Source organism: Medicago sativa, chromosome 2 (genome assembly GCF_051527215.1).
Source record: "Medicago sativa cultivar Bolivia chromosome 2, Bolivia_mono, whole genome shotgun sequence".
Lineage (NCBI taxonomy): Eukaryota > Viridiplantae > Streptophyta > Magnoliopsida > Fabales > Fabaceae > Medicago > Medicago sativa.
Window position 1 is genome coordinate 36,898,035 of NC_140750.1, and position 26,884 is coordinate 36,924,918.

Here is a 26,884-nt window from a genome sequence, read left to right on the forward strand (position 1 = left end):
TTAGGGCTTGAAGGTTCTTCGAACCTTCATTGTGTTCTTGGTGATTTCTGGAAACAGTTGTGGTTTTGATCTTCGAAATTGGAGAGAGAATGGTGAAATGTGTTTATGAGTTGGCAGAAAATGAATGGGTCCTCTTCACTTTGACTGTGATGTGGCCTTTATATAGGTGACATGTGTAATGACTAGACCAATATCTTGCTGACACCTGTTCTGGACTTTGTTTGGCTCGACCTTGGGCTAATTTGGGCCTGAGGACCTTCCTGCAAATTTTAAGACTTTGGGGACCAACCTGCAATTTAAGAAAAGGACTGGACTGCAAAGATTTGGGCAAACTGACTTAATTGCAAAATTAAAAAATGTTTACAGGACTGAAAAAAGAAAAGTGGACCAAAATGCAATTATTAAAGATTAAAGAGAAGAAAAAATAACAAAAAGGGCTAATATGCAATTTTTAGGACTTAGAGGACTAAAGTGCAAAAAATAAAAATAAAATTGAATTAAAATTGGTAAAATTGACTAAACGTAAAGTGAAACGATTAAAATTGACAAAACGGACTAAAATGAACCAATTACCTAAATGAGGTACTTTAAAGTAACCTCTCTCTGCCAAAATTTCGTGTGAAATGACCAAAATGCCCCTGGGGCCTAAAACGACTAAAAATGACTCAGATGCAATGTTAAAAAGGTTTTTTAACAGGGAATTGCAGCAAGAACTTATACAAGCAAAATTAAAGACTCAGAGACACTTTTAAGAGTTTTAAACAGAGTTTTAACACATGAAAAGACTAAAATGCCCCTAGGGGCAAAACTGACTCAAAATGACTTCAAATGCGATTTTTGAAATGGGTTTTGACATAGAATTGAAATAAGGACTTATTCAAGCCATTTGAAAGGACTCAAACAATTTTTAAAAGACTGAAAGAAATTTTAACATAGGAAATGACTAAAATGCCCTTTTATGCGAATTTTGCAAGTAATATTGAAATAAAATGCAGAGAAAGATGTAATTGATCAGAGACAGTTCAAATGACTTGAAATACAAGAAAAGAAGAATTGAGTTAGTATTTTTAGGTCCAAAATTAGGGTATGACAACTCACCACACACTACCCACTGGATCTGCTCCTGCATGTTGTATTCAGGGACGTTCCTAGAGTTTTACAAGCCTTAGGCATAATACGAGAAAAGAGCCCATTACATAATATATATCATAATTTTTTTAGCTCATTGTTGTGATTTTATCAGGTCTTCTTTTCGTTTTTTTCCCGCTTTTTACTACCAAAAAAAGAAAAAAAAACAAAAAAAGATGAGTGAGACACATAATCCTAAATGCATCTCATATTAGTTTCATGATCATGAATGTGTCTTGCATGATTTAGCATTATCAAATTCATTTTTGCAATTCTTTTAATCAATTCAAGAAAGTTGACATTACTATAATGATATAATCTATAATTTAATTTTTTGGAATCTTTGAAATACAATATTAAGATTAATTTCTCTAGTAGGCCTATTTTCAACTAATATATAATTTGTTTTGTTATAAAATTATCTCAATTTGTTGGATAATAAATCAAAAAAAAATTATAGGGAGGATGCATATAGAAATATTTGTATATACGGGAGATATATATAGCAAATTGAGACAAAAGGGCCAAGAACATTAAAGACTTCAGCCATGCCTTTCATCATGTCAATGTGTGGGTTTTTCAGTGAACATTACTATGTACAACCCCGAAAAAACAAATATTTTCTATATACACCCCCCACCTTAATTTTTTTTTTTAGGGACCCCCTACCGGCATGGGCCCTAGGCTGTCGAAACCCCGGCCTATGCCTAGGGCCGGCCCTGGTTGCATTCAACCTATTAGAGATAAAAGATCAACCAAATGTGGTAGTTCATACTCTTGCAAACGAGACCACTTTATTAGCTAGTCTCACCATTTACTTTGATGTTCCCAATTATATTAACTCTCCTATCATAAATGAAATGCTATAAGCATCATTTTTCTCAAAAACATTCATTTTTTTGACACTCAAGTGGAGGAGCAGACCACAAGATATTAATCGGAATACTTTGGCAGTAGAACCTTATGCTGAAATAAGTTCTGTTGATTTTTTCTTTTTTAAAAAAGAAAGATTAGATGATCAATTTAATGCATAATCTCACTGTTTGAGCAAATACGATTAGAAAAAACCAATTCGTTCCTGCTTTTCCACATTTCACTAGCAGCATTCTCAATCTCAAACATAACACTCCTACTACTAGAAGCCATAATAATTTAAGTAGAAGATAAATTCCAATTTCGATCCAAATCTAATCATAAAACTAATACTGAAAAATCTACCTCAAAATTCCCGAATTTCTTGACAATCTCTTATGCAATGTATACTCGTTTATGGAGCCATTATATGTATTAACTTTTATATTTGTAATTTTTAAATAGAACTGTTTCCATGAAATTAGGTGCAGAAACTTCAAGCATTGCCGTAGGTGGTGGCTCTGAGAAATGTTGAGCGGGTCACCGCCCAGGGCCATATTATTTTAGAGCACCAATATATTATTTAAGTTTTCTTTGATAATGTAAATGAAAAATTAAATAAAATATTGTATTATTTAAATTTAAATTATATACAATGCAAAATTAATAGATACACATGATTACCTTTCAAAAAAATAAAAAATACACATGATTAATTAATATAAAAATAAAATAAATTCAGTATATACATTCACAATTTTAGCGGTTGAAGAGTCAAATTGAGACACTAAAATTAGAACATTCATATGGACAATTGAAGAGTTCAATTTTCACCTCATATATTAACAATCATAAGTCAGAATATACTCTTAACCTTGATGGTGGCATTATATATTTGAACAATTTTTTTTTTTTTTTTTGACAAAATATATTTGAACAATTGAAAGTCCTTGTAGAAGTTGGTTGAATAAAAAATTAAGTTATATGTTATCGAGTTTTTTAAAGACATTATTTATTTTTTTTGACAAATAAAGACATTATTTAGTTGTTTCCCTAATATATGCATATTATATAAAATAAAACTAACTATTCAAATTACCATTCCATCTATCGAATGAATTTTTCTAAATTGAAATTGTTAAAATCATATTTAAGATCTACAAAATGTCACGAGATAGATTAAATAATCTTGTTTTGATTTCAATAGAGAATATTTTTTAAGATTTCATGAGATAGATTAAATATTTTTTAGATTGATAATTCTATTGTGAAAAAAAAAAAAACTAATTATTAATGATTCTGCAACAAAAAAATACAAAGAGGAAGATATCTTAATAATTTTAAAGGCTTTGTCAAATTTTTACACGACACGATTCTCTTGATTCTCCTAGGGTATCAAAATTCAAAGAATTGAACCTGATTGCCATCAAAGGCTGCAACATGTTGCAAGAAATTAATAAATAATTTGTCAGCATCTTACTCTACAATCTGAATATGAATACGAATTATCTACAAACAGAAGAAAGATATATCCTTCGGAATCTTGTTGAACAATGTAGAAATAGAATCATTCACGCAACTTCTTCAACTTTAGACATGACAGAGAATCTGCTAGGTCTTGGCTGGAAATTGCAACGTCTGCGCTGGTTATACGAACACCTCCTAATCAGCGCTTCCAGCGCTCTCTTAACAAGCTCTCCTTCAAGACGGCTGATTCTCACAAGCGAATTTGCCATTGCAGATCTCCGCACATTATGTCGGTTCGATGTGGATGTCTTCGCTGAGGTAGGGTTCTTGTGGAGTCTACACCGGAATGAGCCGGGATGTGTTGACGGCGAGCACATACATGTTCGCTTCTTCCGTTGGTTATGCCGTTTAACCGCCTCTCCAGCGACAGATGAAGAGGAGGTGGATCGGTGGAAGGAAGTGGTAGCGAAGCCGGAAGATGAATAGGAAGACGGTGGTGAAGATGGTGATCGGAGAACAGGTGCGCTTGAATTTCTTCTATAGGACGCAGACATTTTAGAGATAGACAAAAAATGAAAAGCAAGCGAATGGTTTGGCAAACCTAACGTTCTTCTCACCATTAATATATATAGAAATTTCAAGGGGTAATAATGCACTTGAAATGGAATATGCTGATATTTTATTACTATTTTTGTCGTTGTTGACTCCTACTTTCTCTCGTTATTATTATATAGTAACTGACCGTCAAAGTTTTGCTTATTCATCATACAGTCACGAATATATCTTTTTTTTTTTGTTTTTGTTGAGGCAATCTTCTTAGGGTGTGTTTGTTTCAAGTTTACCAAATTTATTTCTAGGAATAACATTCCTTGGAACATAAAGATGGGAATTTTATTCCAAGGTATATAGAAAAAAGATGTTTGTTTAACATTATAATATTCCCGGGAACCATAAAAATAGGGATTATAATAGGTAATTACATATGAAATTATTCCCATCTTCATGGGAACTTTATTTCCACCCTTTTCTTTGGTAAAATTTTTCTATTCCCAGGAACGTTTTATACCCAGGAATAAAATTTAGTAAACTTGTAACAAACATAAACATGCATATTTATATCTTTTTATTCCCAAGAATCTACAAATATAACTTGAAACAAACGCACCCTTAGTCTTACAACTCTTTCGCGTTTGTTAAAAAAGATATTCTTTAACAATATCAATTATCAATTAAAAATGCATGAACTCAACAAATGCATGAACCAATTATCAATTAAAAATGCATGAACTCAACAAATGCATGAACCTTTAAAGGGAAAGGATTCCGAACACAACAAATGCATGAACTCTTAATAGATGAGCTCCGATGAACAAATGGAGGCACATAACACATATATCCATACATACGAACAAGGAAGACGATATAAAAGAAGATAAATGATTAGTTCAATTTCCTTTCATTGACGGCGGTTTTGACAGGGTTAACATGAAGGGAGGTGAGTGAATTTTGGAAAGTAGAGGGGGTGTTTATGATGTTTAGGTATAACTTAGGGGAGGTGAATGTAATTTACCCTAAAATTTATAAACATAATTTTAAAAATTGGACCGGTTGTCGACTCGACGAGGTCATTGGGTCACTGTGTCATCGGTCGAACCACTAAGTCACTAGTTGAACAGTTTGACTGAATCAGATTAAACCGGATTACTCGGTCGTATAACTCGGTCTATGTAAAAATTTATACAAATATTAAACCAAATTTAACAGGATGACTCGATTCGTAAAAAAATTCCAAAAAAACTCATGACATTTATATAAATATCATAAACATCATTAAATAAATTCATTTTTCAAATTTAAACCTATATACAATAAATAAATAAATAATTAGCTAATATATTTACTAGGTAAAATGTTTACAATTCTATAATAATATGCTTCATGTGTAGGAGAGGAAATATGCTAGGCCATGTTGTGATTTATAAGGCCTGAGCCTAGCCCACTATGTAAAATGAAGGCTCGAGTTGGCATTTGGCCTGTAAGATAACTGCTCTTATCCCAACAAAAAACACTCATGTCCAACTAAATGCCCGAAAGTACCATCGCATGACGTAAGTCACGCTGGTACTTTCAGCGTGAGTTAACTCACACATGTTATAAGCCAGCGTGACTTAACTCATGCTTCTTTGGCCGGTGGAGTGACTTAACTCACAATGCTTTGGCCAGTGGTCTGAGCACATATAACACGTTTTTTTGGACGGTGATCAGTTATTCAAACTTGATTTTCCACATTTTTTACACGTTTTTTTTTACTGCATTTAGTGTAGTTATAACCTATGTAACCATTTCCCCTATAAATTCCCTTCCAACCTTCAGCATTTCTCAGACCATCATCTCACACTCTCTCCTCCTTTTCCTTATACAACAACAATGTTTTTCCATCGTTGGCCTTTCATAGAAAGAGGCCTCTTTGAAAATTTCAGGGATTGTATGACCGGTCAATGGTGATGGCAACACACTGCAAAGAATGCGGTCAACATGATTTGATTACCACGAGTCCATCTACTAGCATAACGGTAATTTAATAATGCTTAATCTTGAACATACTTATCTTGTACCTAATGTAAAGACTACACGATAATCTACTTGTTCTCGACCATCTACATTGAGGCTCTATAGTCTTCCCATTCTTAGGTTATTCGTTACCCGAACATAAACATGCTTAAACTCTCTTGGGCCATTCTTGTCATATATGTTAAGATTGTCCATGATTTTCATTTCAAGAGTCGTTCGATGTAATGTGCATTGATTAGATGATGTTTAAGGGTTTTAACGTTGGAAAATATTGCGATAAAAAGCGTAGGACAGCACTACCGGCCCCAGAACGAGCCAACAAGCCAAATGACAAGATGGGAGGTCAGCCCCAACTCGCCATTGGCGAATTCTCTCTGGAGGAAATTCGTTATTAGCGAAATATTTCGCTAATAGCGAGTTTCTTCGGGCCTATAGTGCAGATTTTGAGTTTAATTTTGTCCCTAAATTCATCCAATCTTGATCCTGCAATGCACATTACACTTCCAGCAACTTGTATAAACATCAGGAATCATATGCATGGCAATATTAACACATTTACAACAAGATCAATGACAATAGGTACTAAAATTGAATCAAGACTAAACTAGCATTTTCATATTTCCTCACACAATACACATGAAATCCCAAAGGTAGGAAGAAATAGCTAAAGAACTCACTCATGATTCTGCAATGGCAAGCTTCAATCCCAAGTTCCACTTCACACACCAAACCCTAACTTCATGAAATTCTCTTTGTGAGGAAAAGTAGTGGAATCAACCCAATCCAAGCTTCCAAGCACCATTGAGATCTTGAAGGAGCCTTGCACAAACATCCATCTTGATATGGAATGAGTTTTGGGACGATTGAAGAGGAGAGGGAGGGCGTGGGTAGAGAGAAGGGAGAGAGCAATCCTTCACTTGTTTCTTAGAGAGAGGAAGAACATATTCAAATGAAAGATTTTGGGACAACCACACTTATATACTCCCTTGGTGCAAATACCAAAATGTCCTTCGTCTTAATCGTGTTTACACTGACACTGATAATTAAACCCTTGATTAACTGACATTGCATCACAAAACATCCCTTGTCGTAAATGAAATTCCTGAACACTTAACCTCTGACACGTCCAATAGATAAAATTCCTATTGCTGACGAGTGGGGTATTACAGTACGTGTCTATGATACCTTGTATACTATGTAGAAATATTAAGTTTGTTTGCGTTATGCTTGTGTGTTCTTCTTGTCTTACTGGTTTTGGATTCGCACGATTTACAAAATTAGTTTTTGTTTGGAAATTTTTATTTTATTTGAATTCTATAAAATCTTAGCTCAATTGATAGTGTGTAAGCAGGACTTACATATTACTATGTTTTCCTCTTTTAGTTTTTTTCGTTTTTTTTTAAATTATATAACCCTTTTGTGTGAAGATTAATCGAAATTGAAATTGTAATGTCATTTTGTTAGACATATTATACACGGTCTACATGAAAAGAAAAAAAATCACGTTCTTTAACTTTTACCACTGTATATTTTAATAATTATTTAGTGAATGCTAAATATATACATTTGTTTATCTTTTATAAGAACAAGGTATGTTAGTCTGTACTAATTTACTCAAACGGCTTATTTAGAACTTGTTATCTTGAAAGCTTTGGTTGCATAGGTTGCTAGAACCATGATTTTTATTATGTGAATAAATGCTAGTTTTTCATTCTAATCTTGTTCCTTCGCATGATATTTTGAACACTGTCACATAATGAATAAAACCATGATTCTAAATATGTTTCTCTAAATGAGATAAGTTTTTTCTCTTGATATATTTAATTTATCTTGTTATGACTAGTGTATGTTTGGCATTTTCTGGATCATGCTTAGAACATTATCATAGTATTTCAGTTTTAGATTGGGCTGTAAAACTCTTTTGTGAACTAGTGAAATGTATTCTCTACTTGAATGAATTTCGTATATCTCTTATATGTTAAACTTATTTTGTTAAAATAAATTAGTTTGTTTAAGGTTAAAAAAACGGGAGTAGAAGCACCTACAATAGAAGAATATACATCATCGATAGTATGGATTACTTTAGAGCTATTTACTTATTGTAGTAATTTGAGCCTTCTTTATTTCTGTTACTGCTTGGTTATTAATTTTCCTGTTGTGCTGCTAATTGTTATGTGACAACAATTTTTTGTGCATGTTTTTTTTTTTTTTTTTTTTTTTATCAAATTTCGTTGTGGTGGGTGTGTAAGAAGGTGCCTTGCGTCTTTATGTGTTGGGTACTTTTGTCTTGGTAGTCTGTGATGTGTTTCAACGCGAGAGTTAGGAAGTTTTGTGTTAGGCTTTGTTTTGTTTTTTTCCTTCTTCTTTTCTGGTTTTCTCTATTGCATTCGGGGAGTTCATAATATTGTATTCTTGTGCCACATCCGAATACACTTTGTGTTTGGGTTTAAGTATTTGCAGTAAAATCTTTTATGGTTGTCAAATCAGCCCTAGGAGGACGAAATTTTGAATCTAACCTTCTTGCTATTAGACATTTGAAATTTCGAGGACGAAATTTTTATTAGGAGGGAAGAAATGTAACACCCTCAATTTTTTTTTTTTTTGGAGAGAAACATGCTTATAATATTTCATTAATAATAATAGTTTCAATACAACTGAGTATTTCAAATTAAACAGCGGGACTAGCTAGTAACGTGGCTTCTCTTGCAAGAGCATGAGCAACCTCGTTGGCTTGTCGCGTAACAAACTCCACCCTAGAGTTGGAAAATAAAGCAGTAAACAAAGAATGACAAGAAGAAATAATGCAACCAAGTTCGGATGTGTCATTCCTGTCAGAAAGAAATGCATTAGAAGACAATTTAGAATCCGTTTCGAATCCACGCTATCAATCTGCATGTCACTCAACCATTGTAAAGCTGAATGCAAACCAAAAGCTTCACCTACATCAACTGACACAAGACATGGTAGTGACACAGCTATGGCAAAAAAAAAAGTACCATCAGAGTAATGAACACAGATGCCAATACCAGTTCGGTTGAGGGAGGATGAGAAAGCGGCCTCAATGTTGCATTTATATCTACCCGGCATAGGAGGCTGCAACTTTCGGACATTTGGGGAAGCCGAAGTGGAAGGTCCCCCCTCAAGTGACAATGACGACTGATTTTGACTATTTGATGCAAGAACCTCAGGAGTGTTAGCTAGCTGCCAATCAATAACCATATTCGGGCTCATTCCACCACCGTAGCGCTGGTTTCTGTGACATCTTCCCATACTCTAAGATTGCAGTGTTTCCAAATGCTCCAAATTACAGTTGTCAGTCGTTGTGAATGTTCAGCCGACAAATTTTCAAGTAAAGAAAAAATGGCAGCCGTAGGTGATGTAGTAATCAAAAGGGCATGTTGAATGGAACCCCATAGGCCAGTTAGCAAACGGACAAGAGAAAAAAACATGAGTGAAGTCTTCGTAGTCTGATGCACAGCTAACACAATTGGTAGGGCAAGTAACACCCTTGTCTAACAGTCGTATCCGCGTAGGAAGGCAGCCCCGACATATGCGCCAAATTAAATTCTTTACCTTCGGTGGGACTTTAAGATTTCAAATTCCAGCCCAATACCCTGGGCGCCAAAGATAAGAGGTGTAACAACCTGATTTTTCGCTAGATTTATTTTATTATATATTTATGTGTGTTATATGTGCTCTTATGTGATTATTTGCCTCTGTGTGTATTTTTGATCGGGAATTGTAGAATTCGGTGTTAGAAGGGTATTTTAGTCATTTTGGACTTAGGGGTATTTTGGTCATTTTTGAGAGTAGGGGTAATTTAGTAATTTCGTTGAGGATTATTTTTAGTGCTTAGTGAGAGTTGTTATTTTACTAAGTGCTAGAGAGTTGTAGTAATTTATTTTATTACCAGTAGGTGACCGTTAGTATTACATTTTACCGTTAAGTGAGTAATAACATTTTGGAGTTAGATTAGTAATGGGTTAGGCCCATTAAGGCATTGTGAGTTGAGCCCAATTAGGTGGAACTTATATAAACTCTAGTTTGTAGAGAAAATAGGGTTTTACCAACATTTTCACAATTGAGAAGAGATAGAGATAGAGAGAAGATAAGGGTTTGAAGAGGAAGATCTAGAGAGGGCTAGAGGAGGCTTGACATTCAAGCTTTGGGAGCTAAAGTGAAGTCTTAGTTGGTGATTGTGAAGAATTAAGGTAAGGGGGTTAGACTTTAATCATAATCTTTAGTTGTAGCTTCTTCCCTAATTCTATGCATAAGTGCTTAATTGAGATAAGTGATTATTATGAATTTAATCGATGAAATTCGTGCTTATCTTTTGATGTAATGTTTGGGTATATGAATTTGTTGATAATCAAGTTGTTGTTGATGAAATTACATGCTCAATATATGTTTATATGTATACTTTGTTGATTTTGCTCAAGTTGGTATAAATTAGTGTTGTTGTGGTTGATTTGTGATGAATTCATGTTTAAATGAAGTTGTTGTTGAATTAGATATGTTGTTGTTGTTGATTTATATCATGGGTATTCCATTTTGTGAAGTTGTTGTTTGAATTGGTGAAGTTTGTGCCAAGTTGTTCATGTGAAGGACCAAAATGAACATTTTGAATAATTGATTGTTGAACGAGTTTTTGGTGTTGTTGGGTGAGTTAGACAAATTGAATTTTCTATTTTGATGTTATGAAAATGGTTGTTGAGTCAATTGGGAGAAAACGGGAGTTTCGTGTGAAAATTCGATTGTGGACCGTTTTGAAAGTGAGCGTTTATGTGAGGTTTGGGCAATCTGTTTTGGGATGGTTGGAACATGAATTTTTCTGTGTAATAAGATAGAGCTAAGGGTAAGGAAACCGTAGGCAAAAACGGAACCGAATTTGGATTAACGGTTTGGATTTCTCGCGCAAAATGGCGAAACGAAAACTGAGTTTTCACTGTGCTGTCAATCTGGCTTGGGCTAGCTCTAAGCGAGCTCTCCCTGGAGAAATCTGGCTTAAGATAGAAATCTGGCTTAAGCGAGATGCCCAGAACTGTACTCCTCGTTTCGGATGTTTCGGGCTATAGGAACCGATCCGGGTGATTCCAAACTGATTCTTTTGATGTAATTAAATGTATTTGAGCTTTCTAAACCTTTTGAAACATCAATTGAATTAGATTTGACTTGATTTTGTGATTTGGAACCAAACTTTTGAAAAATGTTCAAACATGTCGATTTTTCCGAAACTCGTTTCCTCAAGGAAAAGGGGTAGGGTTAAGGTTGTATAATGTTTATATGATTTCTACAAATGGTTGTGATTGGTTTCATCAAGTCTTAACTTGTTTTGCTTTGAAAATGGGATTCTTTTGTAAAAGTGATAAAGTGAGACGAATTTTGTGATTGTCATGCTTTCATCGTATTTAGCCGGTGAAACACCAAGGTATACCATGTAACACCCCGTTTTCCCAACGTAAAAAATTTCATAATTAAAAATCAGAGTATTTCAGTTTAAACGGAATGCTACACTTCTTAAAAATTCATAAACTGAATGAATAACAATTTATTCTTCAAAATAATTTAACATAAGTAATTCAAAACTTCGCAGCAGAAATTAGTTCAACAATAAAAATAATCTTTGGCACGCAGGCTCAACATAAAAATCTCATAAGTCTTGTTCAACATTTATTCATAAAAATCCATAAGTAATACGTAAGGAATAGAAATAGAAGACATAATCCCATCCCGTTACGTATCAGAGCACCTAAGACACACTTGTGAGGAGTCCACTCACGACCGCAACTAATCCTGGTTACCTGCAAGTTACCCATACGAAGAGCAACATTTCCAAGCAGAGGGGTGAGATTTCTCAAACAAAAATATTAAGCATATAAATCATATAAAGTACATTCAACAACTTAAACATCTTATAATCCATTAATCATATCTAACAACTTAAAATTCCTTAACTAGTGTCATTATCTTCTTATATTGGTCGTAAAACTATCTTAATACTAATCATAAACATCTTCATATATTATCAATTACTAATCTTAACATCATCATATAACATCAAATAATAGTCTCCAACAATCATCACATAGCATCAATATTAATCACAAACGTCACCACATTTCATCAAACATTATTTATAAGCATCAACACCTAATATCAAATATAATCATAAGCATCATCATGTAATTTCACATAAGTATTATTATCAAAACATAGCATTACCGAAAACAACTTCATAATCAAATTCATAATCAACTTCATATATCAACATAATTATAACTCACGTAACATCTTATCATAAATCATTCGTCTTCATTCATCATAGCACTTCATTAATAACTTATCAACTTGACATCTTAACAACTTGACAACTTGACGTCTCAACATCTTAACAACTTCAACTCGACTATGCAACTTCTACTTCTCAAATCATCTTAAAATCATCTTAGACATCTTCATAAAGGACCTGTCGGGCATTGAGCCCCCATCTCTAAGGTCATAAAGGACCTGTCGGGCATTGAGCCCCCATCTCTGACTATGCAACGACACAACTCTAATGCAACGACATAACTTTCGTACAAATTAGACAATTTCATGAACATTTATGACATCCTAATCATCTTGACATCTTGACAACATAACATCTTAACAACTTGATGACTTCATAACGACTCGACGACTTAACAACTTTTATCATCTTAACGTCTTAACATCTTAACATCTTAGCATCTTGACAACATATGGATCACATAAATAATTCATGTCATATCCTAATATAACAATATCAAATGATAATAAACAACATCTTAAAACATCATATTCATCAATCATAAACAACTTCATATAACATCGTATTTAAACATCGACAATAATTCACTATGTATCTTTGTAAAAACATAATAAATTATCCACAACATATTTTCATGTCAAACCAAAGCTACTGGAAAGATATCACAAATATCAACAACTTTCATGTTTACAACAAAGATCAATTCAAAACAGAAACATATGAACAAAACGCAAAAACATGAAACAGAGAATGCTGTCACCGTACAATTTTGCTAAGACCTCCCTATAGTATTTTCATCATAACTCAAAGACCAAACATCATTTTTACGTCAAACCAAAGCCACTAGAAAGCTAACAAAATTTTCTAAAACTTTCATGTTTACGCCTAAGACCAATTCTGTACCGATCAATACCAGTTTTTATTTTAAATTCGGAAAAGTTGTGCTGAAAGTCCATAAAAATTCACTGTGATCTACGTGCAGTAATTTGACCATAACTCAAGTTCTATAAATCGTTTTGACGTGAGACCAACGGCATTAGAAAGCTAGCATCCATACCTACAACTTTCGTGTTTACACCTAAGACCAATTCCGCACCGATCAATACTAGTTTTAATATCTAAGTTCGGGCAGAATGCAGATTTTCTTCAAGTTTCACCTAATCTCATGGTGCTAACCTCAAAACTACTTCCAATAATCATCCTATGGATTATCTAAAGTCTGTACACAATTTCTACATCAATTCAACAAGTTTTCATCATCTAATCATCAAATCTCTCTCAAAACCCTAATTCTCAAATTCTCACAAACTCTCCCCAACTTGTTAGATGTAATCTAATGATTTAACAACTTAATATTAATGCAAGATAGTCTCACCCTCACCTTAGATTAATTCCTGAATCAGCAACAACGTTCTTCTTTCCTAAGGTATTCTCCTCTTCTCTTGACTTTTCTCTTCTCTTCTCTTCTTTCTTGTTCTCCTCTTTTCCAAAAAGCGGTTTAAGGTAAACTCTTTCCAACCTAAGCTTCTCTATTTATAATACTAAAATATTCTTCCCAAATCTATTTAAGCCCAACAACTTATTCTTCTTTCTATTCTAACCCCCAAATCCACTCACACTAATAATCCTCATATTCTAATAAATAATATTTCTCTACTAAATATATAATAATACACCAAATAACAAATATATATCTATAACAATTAACAAATATATTATGCTAGTAAATACCAACATATAACATAACAAAATATCACTCAACAAAATATATTAACTAAATTATAAAAAGACATCTAATCTCAACAAATCATGTATCCGTCATATACATCATATAAATATATAAATATATTCTAATACTAATTAAAATAATTAAATAAAAAGGAGGGCGTTACATACCCTACTGTACTTATATGTAGCCTAGGGGAATACTTAGTTGAGGCATTAGATCTTGTTTGTTTGGTTTTGGTTCAATACTTCAATTATTTTGAAAATGAGATACCGATAGACGAACTTGGTTGAAAATGGTTCTTTTAAACCAATTTCCTTATAAATCTTTCATGAATGGTTTTATATGATTAATTGATGATATGTGGATGATTGTGGATGATTGAATATGATGTTTATCATGAAATGATGTGTTGATCCATTTTACTTGGTTTATGAAAAGTATATGGAATTGTTATGATATTTGGTAAGTTGATGTTGATGTGTGAAATGATGACTCTTATGTGAATTGTAATTGTTGAACGTGTGGACATGTATACTTGATAATGCAAAAGTTTTTGAGCTAGTCAATGTAATTGGAGGTGTACTTTTACATTGTCGTTGATAGTTGTTGTGTTGAAGTTGTGCATTATCGGGTCGTTGTTGTATGTCCATGCATCATGATCATATCGACTCATATGTTGAAATGTAAAAGGAGATAGACGTTTACATAGGTGAATTGTAAGAGGAGATGGACTCTTACATATGATGTTTTTGTTGCATCATGGGTGACGACCTTGAGGAGATTTGGTACCACATGCATATATGTGTCGGGTCTAGGCGCATTGCATATTGAAATGATGTCTTGATGTGGTATGTGAACGGTGTCTGTTGATGATGAACATGTTTGATGAGTGCTAGCTGTGATGCTTGAATTTGTTGTATGAATGTAATTATGGAATTTAATTGTTCATGCAAACTACTTGAGAATTGAATTAAACTGTTTATGTCAATTATTTTTTTTTTGTTGATTATGATTAATGTAAAACTTACCCCCCAGTGGTTTTGACCACCTACCTGTCTGTATGGATGGGTAGACGCTGTGCAAGAGTAGTTGCTTTGTGGTGAGTGCTTGATAGCGGGATCTTTCTCCATTATCGTCTGGAGTCGTAGTTTTAGGCTCTGATTAGGTCGTAGAGTCTTTTATGTCTTGTTGATTTCTATTTTATCTTGTTGATGTTGTCCACTTGTCGGACTTGGAGGATTTTTAGTTGAGGTTGTATTTGACCATGGCATGTATATGTTGAAGTTATTTGATTTGTATCCGCTGCGATTGTTGAGATATTATATATATATATATATATATATATATATATATATACATGTATGTTTGGATTTTGGATTTTATGTTAGACGTAGCGTCTATTTCTTGAATATTCGTTATATTCGCGTGTTTTATCGCTTTTATTGAAATAGGGCGTTACAAGAGGAGTCGACAAGTTCAGACACACATAACCTGTAAGCACTACAAACAGAGTAGCGTCCATGTCATTCCGCTTTCCATATAATTCTATCTGTATCAACCTGTGGGATAAGGGGCGTGTGTAATATCTTTTCAGCAATATCCACACTAAATACCTGTCTAACCACTTGTTCATTCCAGCTTTTATCATACAATTTCATCAAGCTATTAATGGTAAAGTTTTGGACAAAATGAGCTCCTGGGATATCACTTCGAATGCACTCCCCATTATGTAACCAAGGTTCAATAAGAATAGAAACAGACGCACCTGAACCTATGGTCCACCTTGCACCTCCACGCACTAGAAATCTAGCACGCATAATACTACGCCAAACATAGCTCGGATTGTGACCATATTGAGCCGTCAAATAGGATGCCAAGAAGAAGTATCGTGCTTTGAAAATACGATCCACTAGTGACTCCGGTTCAGTAATAAACTTCCAGCCTTATTTACCTAACATAGCTAAGTTAAATGCGAAAGATCTTTGAAACCCATACCTCCATGTATCTTTGGTGTGGATAACTTTTCCTGACTCATCCAATGAATACCCCTTTTCGTGGTTCTACCATGACCCCACCAAAAGGAATTCACCATCTTCTCGATTGAATTGATCAAAGTAGTTGGCAGCTAAAAAATACCCATTACATAAGAAGGAATTGCCTGCAAAATAGATTTTATCATCACCTCACGACCTGCTTTAGAAAGGCACTTACCACTCCAGGAATTAATTTTATGCCACACACGATCTTTGATGGAGGCAAAGGTTGCATTACAATCTCGACTAATCATAGATGGAAATCCTAGGTACTTACTTGTGCCCATCACAACTTGAACTCCAAGGATAACGGTAATGTTCTGTTTGAGAGGATCCGGAACATTTCTGCTACAATAAATCTTACTTTTAGGCCAACTGATCGCCTGACCAGACACTGTTTCATAGGTAGACAAAATATTTTTCATAACAATTGCTTGGTTCTCGTCTACTTTAAAAAAGGGAAAATAGTCGTCAGGAAATAAAAAGTGAGAGACAGAAGGAGCTTGACGGCAAAGTTTGGTGGCCGTAAGAACACCCCAAGACTCCGCATCTCAAATAAGAGAAGATAAACCTTCTGCACAGATAATAAACAGATACGGGGAAAGAGGATCCCCTTGTCTAAGGCCATGTCCCGGGATAATAGGGCCAACCTGTTCACCATTCACAAGTACAGAATAATCCACAGACTCAATGCACACAGTCATCCAATGAATCCAACGATTATGAAAACCCATTTTAGCCATAACCGCACGCAGATACGCCCAATCCATACAGTCATATGCTTTGCTAATGTCAAGTTTTAAAGCAACTTACATGTTTTCGCGTCGCATTTTGGTTTTCATAAAATGCAGCACCTCAATCGCTGCCATAGCATTATCTAAGATGGACCTCCCTCAGTTTCTTATTAATATATCTTAATAATATCATGATAGATTACTATTTTAAGAGTGTTTACTGAAGTGCGACATTGTTTTGTACATATTTGTCTTGATATGTTTGCCTTAATAATTTAGTTAAGCAATCAATTATTTATATTAAATCTATTCATTGTACTTTCAAAGTGTTAATCATAGATTGTTATTATAATAAGCTTAATATTATAAGTTGATTAAATGGTTTATAAGAATAAATAGATGCAAATGTTTAAACAAATTAATATAATCTATAAAAATAATGATGATCCGATACAACACCATTGAACACTTTTTTTAGGGAACACCATTTAACACTTAGTGTGTGTTCCTTAAAAAAAAAAAAAAAAAGACTTGGTGTGTGTGTGTGTGTATTTCATTGACCTAACCTCTCACCAATTTTGTTTAGAAAATTGCTGTTCACACATGTGAGAAAGCTGTGGCACACATGTAAAATACGTTTTTGCCCCCTCGGCAGTTAACTGCCGAGGAATTCAAAATCCGGCTGCAGTTAACTGCCGAGGAATTCCTCGATAGTTAACTGCCGAGGAAAGCATTTATGCAGACAACAGGTTCTGCATTAATGCTAACCCTTACCAAGCCATTTTTAGGCCAGTTTTGACCTGTAATTTCACCAGAGCATTTCCATAGGCAATTCAAATTATACAACAATGAAACTCGGTCATAAACAAGAAAAATACAATATCTTTTACATTTGTCCATAATTAAATCAAACCGACATTTGGTTCAAACCACACAAAAGTTTGAAATTCATCAAAACGGAACATAGTGTCCATAATCAAACAACACATTACAACTCATTACACATCATTAAATTAAATCCCTACTTACATTCATTACAATTGCATATGGAACGAACATATATATATATATATATATATATATATAATACATTATTTTCCACCATATTCCTAAACATAAATCCGACGTCGCTATCGTCTTTAATAATCCAAGGCATATAACTTGCCGTTTTCCATGCGAATTCATCTCTATCTTCTCCTAGGTCTATCATTGGCATTAGAGCAGACAAGTGACATGTATATTGATTTTCACCAAGATGCTCAAAATAAGTGTTAAGTTGTGTCTTCAAATCATCAATAGAGTCCGTCGGTGTTATCATAACCTTAACCGTCTTTTTAAACGCGCAATACCTAACACGCCCTTCAATTCTTGCAACCTCTGACATGTTTTCACTTAACAAAAGCTTTAACAAAATAATCATAGATTTGAACAAAATTAAATGGAATGTAATAACGAATAAATCAAATGTGTAAACATTAATAAGCTATAAATAAGTATTGCACTAGTTTCAAGTCAATAAAAGTCATGTTATCATATATATCAATATAAATTACATAATGTTACTTATATATTGGCCACAAATAATTGGCATTACAATTTTGACCCCAAAATATACGTCGGTGTAATTTCTACCAAAAAAAGGACTAACATCGACAAAAAAAATACTCGTTAAAGGCCAAGTGATTGGAGAAGATCAAGTGACATAAAATCTTCCTCATCTTCCGCAATAACTTCAAATTGTTGCTTTGGTTTTTCGGGAGTGTCCAACAAAATAGGCGCCGCTTTGTTTGATTCCTTTTGTGGTTTTGGCGGTTTGTTTCCACTTTCAGTAGCCATGAGCTTTCGGAACAACTCATGTTAATCCAAATACTCATCTTCCCAAGTCACCGCATCTTGTTTCTTGTGATTGTGCCACTCCATAGATGATGGAGGTAGTGGACAACCATTCTTCAAGTAAATAAGCACAAAGTGATTAGGAATTACCCCAAGGCACATGATGGGAGTTTTTTGCTTACCCGGCGGTGGTGGCCCTCTTAGTGGAAAAAAAGATTCCGAGTTACCAACTTTAAGATTTGTCAACACAACCACACACCTTTTGTAATAATTAGCAACAATGTGCCCTATGTCCGGAAAAGTCAACCACTTATCAACAAGATGTGCACAACTTTTTGTATTTGCGGGAGGATGTAAGCCATTTAAAATGTAGTTATAACGATCCTCACCCGCAAATACTTCAACATAATCATCTCTATGATCTTTCAATTCTTGAATAAGACGTGTACGAATCATGAGATGATTTTGTTCGGTTAAGCCCATGAACTCGGCTATAGCCCGAAATCCACAATGTCCATCGCCAATAACATCCACCACTTTTTCAATAAATGGAAGCATGAAGCGTGGCATATAATCAATATGCCTCATAACCGGGATAGCCTTAGGCTTTGGATATCGAGAAGATGGTGGAAGTGAGGAAATTGGTGCTTTACCAAGACGAGCACCTTTTTTCTTTTTATATGATGATGTTATTGGTGATGGTGATGGTTGACTATCCGGATTTTGGGAATCAACAACCTCCCAAGAAGAAGGGATCCGACTAGTCGATGTAATTCTTCCTTTAGACCTCGCAATGTTCACTTTTTTCTTGGCTCCCTTGGTTGTTACTTTTTGTGGTGGTGGATACATCATGGTGGTTTCAGGAAATGCCAATTGCAGCAAAACCTCTTTGACTTCAAGCTTCATTTGGAAAGGGAGTTTCTTGAGACGTTCTACAATACCCTTCAACTCATCATCGACCGAAAAACCAAGTTCATTACTTTCTTCTCCCATGGGTAACCTTTGCCAATGGTGGTGTATCTCATCCAATAAAATTGGCTTTTCTTCAAGGAGTTTAGTTGCAATTTCGCATGCACATGGTAGGCCGTAAGATGTCCTTTGAACACAACCACAAATTTCCTTGTTCATGCACAACGTTTCCCTACAACGTGACTCTTCCATAGCAATGTTGTCCAAAGCATATCTAGACACATGACCACCTAAGCCAGAGTACAAAATGACATCTTTGAATCTATGTTCCAACACGGTAACGCTCTAACCAAAGGCTGTTTGTATCGCAGTGTGTTGAAGCAACAACATGTTATGTATTTTCTCCCAACAAGTACCCAAATCACCCACACTATTGTCCAAATATTTCTTCACCAAAGCATGAGCCGATTCTACCCTATTGGTGGATCTACAACCAAGATGCAACACACGGTCTGTCCATACCCTCATTATTTTCTCCTTCAGTTCATTCAAGGTGGTCATGGCATAGGCTAGGAAAGGTGGGAAATCACTACAAACATCTTGGAACTCCACTAATGCATTTGCATATAACTCTTGAGTGGACGATTCAACCATATCTTTCCATGCCCTCATGATCTTCTTGACAACATCGCGATTACTCACCTCTTTCCCATCCTTTTTTCCCAAAGGATATTTACAATCTAAGACGCAACTTTGTTTAACATTTGCTTGCACATGAAAGTAACAATTCATAGCATAACTTTTCGGGAAAACAATTCCAACCGCTTTCATCAAAGACCCATCTCTGTCGGTAACAATCACCTTAGGCATATTCATCTTTGAAGTAAGAAGTTTACGCAACATTTTTAAAACCCAAACAAAGTTTTCCTCTTTCTCATACATCAAGAATCCAAACCCAACCGAATATGTCAAATCGGTCGAAGTTACCCCAACTACCTCAAACATTGGCATCTTATACAAGTTGGTTTTGTATGTGGAGTCCATAACCAAAACCGTTGGAAAATTGTTAAACAACTTAACGGATGTTGGATGAGCCCAAAAGATATCTTCGATTGTATTACTTTCACCATGTGTTCTTGAGTAATAAGTATAGTTGTGCTCCTCCAACTTCGAGATTAGATATTGCAACGGCTTTTTGTCACCTCTATTTGCCTTCCATATTTTTTGACGTTCATTGTACACTTGCTTCACATTTGTCATGCAATGTGGTCTTTTGTTCTTCAAGTGTATCAAAATATTTCTTGGAAGCATCTTGCTCTTGGTCAAGTCATGTACAATCTTCTTGTCATCTTCCTTTAATCTACCGGCAAGAATGTGTCCTTCTAAAGCCGGCTCCATCGCATGGTTGTGAACTCCATTAAGAATGTTCAATCCCCATTCCTTTGTTTGCGTACTTTGATATCCACTAATCATGAACAAGCACCCACATTTTCTTGAGCCCGTTGTCGCATGCTTCGGTTTTTTTAGGCACTTTGTGAGCTCCACTCCTTTCACACACTAGACGCAATATTGGATGGATCAAGCTTGATCTTTGTGTAACAATTGTAAATCCCGCCTTATTTGCTTGACAACGTACCCACCCAAGCAATTCTTCTCTATCTTGAAACTTAATGTCGTCACAAAAAAACCTAGCCGTGTCAACTTCGTGGGCTTGAAGTGGGATGACACCGGGGCTAACATATTTAGAAGCTTCAACATGGACGGAAGCTCCATCAATGTTTGGTTTGACTTCAACCTTAGGCGGTTTGACATCTCTGGAAATTTGGACAAAATTACGTTTTGTCTCTCCCGAAACATCTTCCTCGTTCTCGGTCATTACTATAATTAAACAACACAAAAATATAAATTAACAACTTACTAATGCATAAACATTAATGCCATAATGAACTAAAACAAAAAAAAACAAAAAAAAACAAAGTAAAAAAAGTTTGGAAAAAATGGCAGTAGCTGCCATTTTTTTGCACCAAAATTTTTTCCCAAGAGTTACTCGGTAGTTAACAACCGAGGTTTTCCTCGGCAGTAAGGTAACGAGGTTTTCCTCGGCAATATACTACCGAGATTCCCCATGACAGTGTTACATAACTGACGTTGTAAAACTATGACATATCCAAAAAATAAACCGAATAAAATGCACAATACCTGTTTTTTTACGTCAAAAGTGTGTTGATACATCCTATGCTTGATGCTTGAATCATTTTGGAGCAAGATTTGATGAATAAAATTTTAGGATTTTGGGTTGGATTGGAGTTGTATGGAAGGTGATGAGAAAATAGTGTGTAGGGGGAGCAGGTGACTGTTTCATCTGATGAAACAATTTTTCTCGGCAGTTAACTACTGAGGAATTCCTCGGCAGTTAACTGCAGCCGGATTTTGAATTCCTCGGCAGTTAACTGCCGAGAATTCTTCGGCAGTTAACTGCCGAGGGGGTAAAAAGGTATTTTACATGTGTGTCCCAGCCATATGGAATGTGTCAACAACAATTTTCTTTTGTTTATTGGAGAAACCCTTGCTTGCTTTCTCTTCAGCGCCGCCACCATTCCCCACATAGAAAAAAACATAATTTACTTCTAATGAATTCTATGATTTCCCCTTAATTCTTAGACCTCTTAATCTTTGTCGTACTTTCTTGTACCTTGCCATTTCTATAAAGTGAGCATACACATCTCTCATTACTTTTTAAAGTTTATTGCTTAATTTTATGAGAACCGCAAATTGTTTTTGCTGAATAACAGTCGAAATAGTCAAGCAATTTTAAATTGTATTTTATGAATAATAATGCCTTGACTTTGTCTTGGTTGGTCGTTTTCCATATTGCATGGTCTTTCAGTTACGATTCACGCGGACTGAGTGATTAACATGTTAAATGGCCGAGTTTGCTACTGCCGTTGAATTCCTTCTATTATGTAAAAGCTTCAAACTAGGTATGGAATGAGAGAGAAGAGTTCGAGATCATTAGTATAAATTAATTGAGATGAACGGGAAAGCTGTATTTTTCAAAGTTCATTCGGGTCGCTGCGACGGTTGTAGCCCTTTGAAAGAATGATTAATTAATGTGAAAATTTAAACGTGAGGTTAAAAGAGGAATTAGAAACATTATTAAGGTGTTTCTTGATTTAAACCATGTGAATATGTGACATTTGAAGTCATGGATAAATTTTGTGTGTGCTCATGCTTGGCTTGCCGCAATATTTGGATTGATTAATTATTGAATGATTGATATAAATGTGATGTTATGTAATTAATACTTGAAAGTTGTTGAATTGCATTTTTGGTATGTTACATGTATATGACGACTATTGAGATTGGAATGTTGGTTGGAATATGATTATGTGTGATTGAAAATATGATGAGTGTTGATGAATGAGATGTTAATTTGAGATGAATAGGCATTGATGTTATTTTTGGTAATGATTGTGTTGTAGATGGCGCGCTTAAGGAGTATCTTAAGCCAACTTGGAGAGAGATTAGATGTAAGGGGAATAATCTCTTCATCTCTAGGGTATTATGATATTAACTATGGGGATGTGTAGTAGTTTGATTGTAAGTGGTGTTATAATGAGCATGACGATGAGAGTATGATAATGAATGTTGCTCTAATTAGGATTAGAGATGTTAACGCAAGATTGGAATTTAGGGAAAACAACATACGGTAAAACAAACCATGAAACTTAACGGTGAAAGAGCATAAAATCGAGTAGATTAAGGAGAAATTAGTATAAAATTTGTGTGGTAAACTTAGAGTAGTTCCTTAAATCCATGATGGAATCAATACAAGAAAGTTTTTGAAGGTACTATAGACAATTTAAAGAGAGATATTAGTAGTAGAGTAAGGTATTAAATTAAGAGGAGTGAATATGTTTATGCATAATGATGTGGCTAATGACGTTGTCTATAATATATTATGGAAGATGAGATGTACGATATATACTTTATAATAATGATTAAAATGACGATGCTTAAAATTGCTTGATGATGAGAATAATGATGTTGATTAAAATTTGTGGTGTAAAAGACAATGTATGTTCACAATGACGATGTTTTCTATGAGGCTTAATTACATCTTCGGTCCCTTAAATAATTATGAAGTTTCACTTTGGTCCCTCAATTAATAAACGTCTTAAAATGGTCCTTTAATTCAGCTCCGTCCACCAATTAAATCCACTCCGTCAGTTTTTAATTGAAAAACGTTAACTTGATGAGGTGGACGCTGATGTGGGAGATATGGATTGGAGATAAGGTTGTGAGGTGGCATAACACTATCTTTTAGAGAGATTTGTAGAGAGAGAGAAACACCATTTCATACTTCTTTCAAATCTGGAAAAACGAAAACGATGGGTGAGGAAGAAGAGAGCTGATGACTGTGCATCAACACTAGTTTTTTAGTCTTGTTTATGTCTTTATTATGGCATTTAGAGAGTCAACTGCTTATAATTCATGGTGAAATCAGGCCAAAACAGGAACAAGAGCACAAGAGCAGAAACTGGTGAAAAGGTAGGAAAATTGCCTAAGAGTGAAACATCGTGCCACGTTGAGGACATCTCGTGGAACGATTGATGAACGTGGGACAAAGGGATTGTTACTAGAAATTTCGTGGCACGGAGGTTTGTGTAACGTGCCACGATTCTAGGTTTTGTCTGCTGCCACATAGGTTTAATGAAGTGATCGTGCCACGATTGTCTCATAACATGGCATGATGATGGGATTTTCTGAAACCCTAAAATTCTTTCTATAAAAGCCAGTTGCGGCCAAGGATTAGGTACCGATTATTATTGCGATTTTGAGAATAGAAGACACCAGGAGACCGAAGAACAAGCCCTGAATCTCATACCAACTCATCGTTGGTCGGATTTATGTATGTTTTCTCTTGTTTATGTTTATGATTGTTTAGTTATGAGTAGCTAAACTCTTAGTTTGATTGAGCCATGATGAAAATATTGTAATATATGAATCAGTAGCTGAACTCTCTTTATTATCAATGTTATTCAGTCTTTATTCAGAATTATTTATGTTTATTGCTTGTCATATGATTGTTTGTATGACTATTAACCCTAGCTTGTTGCAATCACATAAATTGATCTTAGGAATTGAATGACTACAAGCCCTAGCTTTTAATCCTGAAATAGTAATTTGTTTAACTCAACACTAGGAACCTAGAGATAGGAAATTGAGGGTTATGACATATAAATTAACGTTCCGACATCGCTTCCGCGGTTATTTAATCTGTTTAAGAGATTAACAGGGTTATAACTTAGGAAAGGATTTTGAGTCAAGAGATTGATCAAAATCACTTAGTTAATTTGTCGTAAAGATTTAATAGTAATTGAGAGTAAAGGGAGGTAAACTAGTCATATAAAGCAATAGTGGATTCACCGGCTTAATCATTCATCTTAAAGTAATTTTCTCTCGCACTTTATTTACTAAGTATTGAACCAAAATCTTCTGCCTATGGCAACCAATATAATCTTTACACAACCTAACGAATAACGTACTTTCTAGAATTGAAGTAAACATAGTCCTTGTGGAACGATATTTATTACTACTTCGATAGTTTTGGTACACTTGCCAAATATCTATCAAGTTTTTGGCGCCATTGTCGGGGACTGTTGATTTATTTCAACAAGGCAATTGTGTTATAATTTAGGATTTCTGCAATATAATTTTCTATTTTTTTTAAAAAAAATTCTTTGTTTCAGTATTCATTAATTTCTTTGTATCGTGCAGTGGTACTAAGGTATTTTGCTGTTTATGCGAGGTAGACGGAGTGCAAACGATTTAGAGTACGATCCCGAGATCGAAAGGACTACGAGAGCCAATCGGAAAGCTGTCCGGTTGTTAAGGTTGTCACAGTCAGTACCACCAAGTGCACGCCAACAGATACCGAGTTTGACACTTACTGAATCTGAAACAATCTCCTCTCCTAAATCTACCACTATTGAAGATACTGATCCACCACCAAGGCCTAAGTTGGGAGATTATGGTTTAGCTACTAACTGTGGTCGCCTAACTCATGTGTTCAGACCTACTAATCCTGTTGCCTTCGACATCAAGGCATCAGTTTAGAACGGATTGAAGGAGAGGCAATTTGATGGGACAGAGACCGTTAGCCCTCATGAACACTTAAGCCATTTTGCTGAAACATGTGAGTTTTTTGTGCCTCCAGCAAATGTTACTGAAGACCAAAAGAAACTTAGGCTGTTTCTGTAACACCCTACTTCTATTAAGTGGTAAAATGCGCGAATATACAAATATATTCTAGAAATAGATGCTACGTCTTCCAATTTAAAACATACATGCATAAAGATCATGTTACATCCCATAGCAGCGGAACACATATATAATCCATAACAATTATAAATCTTAGAAATAAGATACAAAAACAACATCCTCCAATCTCGGATACAATCATATCTCAAATCTCAACATAATAATGTCTCAACACCAAAACTACATAATCAAATAGAAATCCAACGTGCAAGAACTACCCTAGATCAGAGCCCTAATCTAGACACTTGCACAAAAAGAGGAACTCCGCTCCTCGGCAACATCAACACAAGTCTAAGCATCCTGCACTCCATCTACCCGTCCATACAGAAAGGTAGGTGGTAAACCACTGAGGGTTAGCATTACATCATCATAATCCAATTAAAATTAACAAGAAACTTTGAGAATGAAAGATACATTTAAGAAAGATGGATAACAAACTATACACGTATTCACAAGTATTCTTAACATTCACATCATTCAATATCATCATCTCAAGTTCACACCCATCACAAAATCAACCATGTTAATCAACCATTAACAAATTCAATCATCATTCACAACTCAATGCATTTCAATTCACCAACAAAGTATGCAATGACTCTAGACTCATCTAGATGCATCTGGTACCAAATCTCCTCAAGGTCGTCACCCATGATGCAACAAAAACATCATTATCAACGGCTATAGTCAACGGCAATATGGATATAACATCCGACACGACATATGATGCATGAACATATGACTCAATTCACCATGCATATGTTCACAACAATTCAACGGCTATAATCAACGGCTATAAGTCAACGGCTATAATCATCATTCAACTATATCATATAGTTTTATATCTCCACATAATTCCTTACAATCCAAATAAAAGAACAATTACAACATATATTGAAAATCATTTTCAATCAAGTTCGTCTCAAAAATCACAATATTGAAAATAATTGGGTCATTTAACCAAAACCAAGTAAACAAGCTCCAATGCCTCAACTAGGCATACCACTAGGCCACG

The 26,884-nt window shown here is 34.8% G+C and overlaps 2 protein-coding genes across 2 annotated transcripts; both read right to left on the bottom strand.

The window, feature by feature from the left end:
- Positions 1–3,293: 3,293 nt before the first annotated feature.
- LOC146946631 (uncharacterized) lies at positions 3,294–4,144 on the bottom strand. The gene has a single exon (XM_085744609.1). It carries the CDS (start codon positions 4,065–4,067, stop codon positions 3,552–3,554), a length of 516 nt encoding a protein of 171 aa, XP_085600735.1. The 5' UTR covers positions 4,068–4,144; the 3' UTR covers positions 3,294–3,551.
- An 11,415-nt stretch (positions 4,145–15,559) lies between these two features.
- Positions 15,560–16,839, bottom strand: LOC146946632 (uncharacterized). Its single transcript, XM_085748270.1, has 3 exons — positions 16,641–16,839; positions 16,347–16,463; positions 15,560–15,978 (listed from the first exon to the last, which is right to left on the bottom strand). Exons 1-3 carry the CDS (start codon positions 16,837–16,839, stop codon positions 15,560–15,562), a joined length of 735 nt encoding a protein of 244 aa, XP_085604396.1.
- Between the last annotated feature and the right edge of the window lie 10,045 nt (positions 16,840–26,884).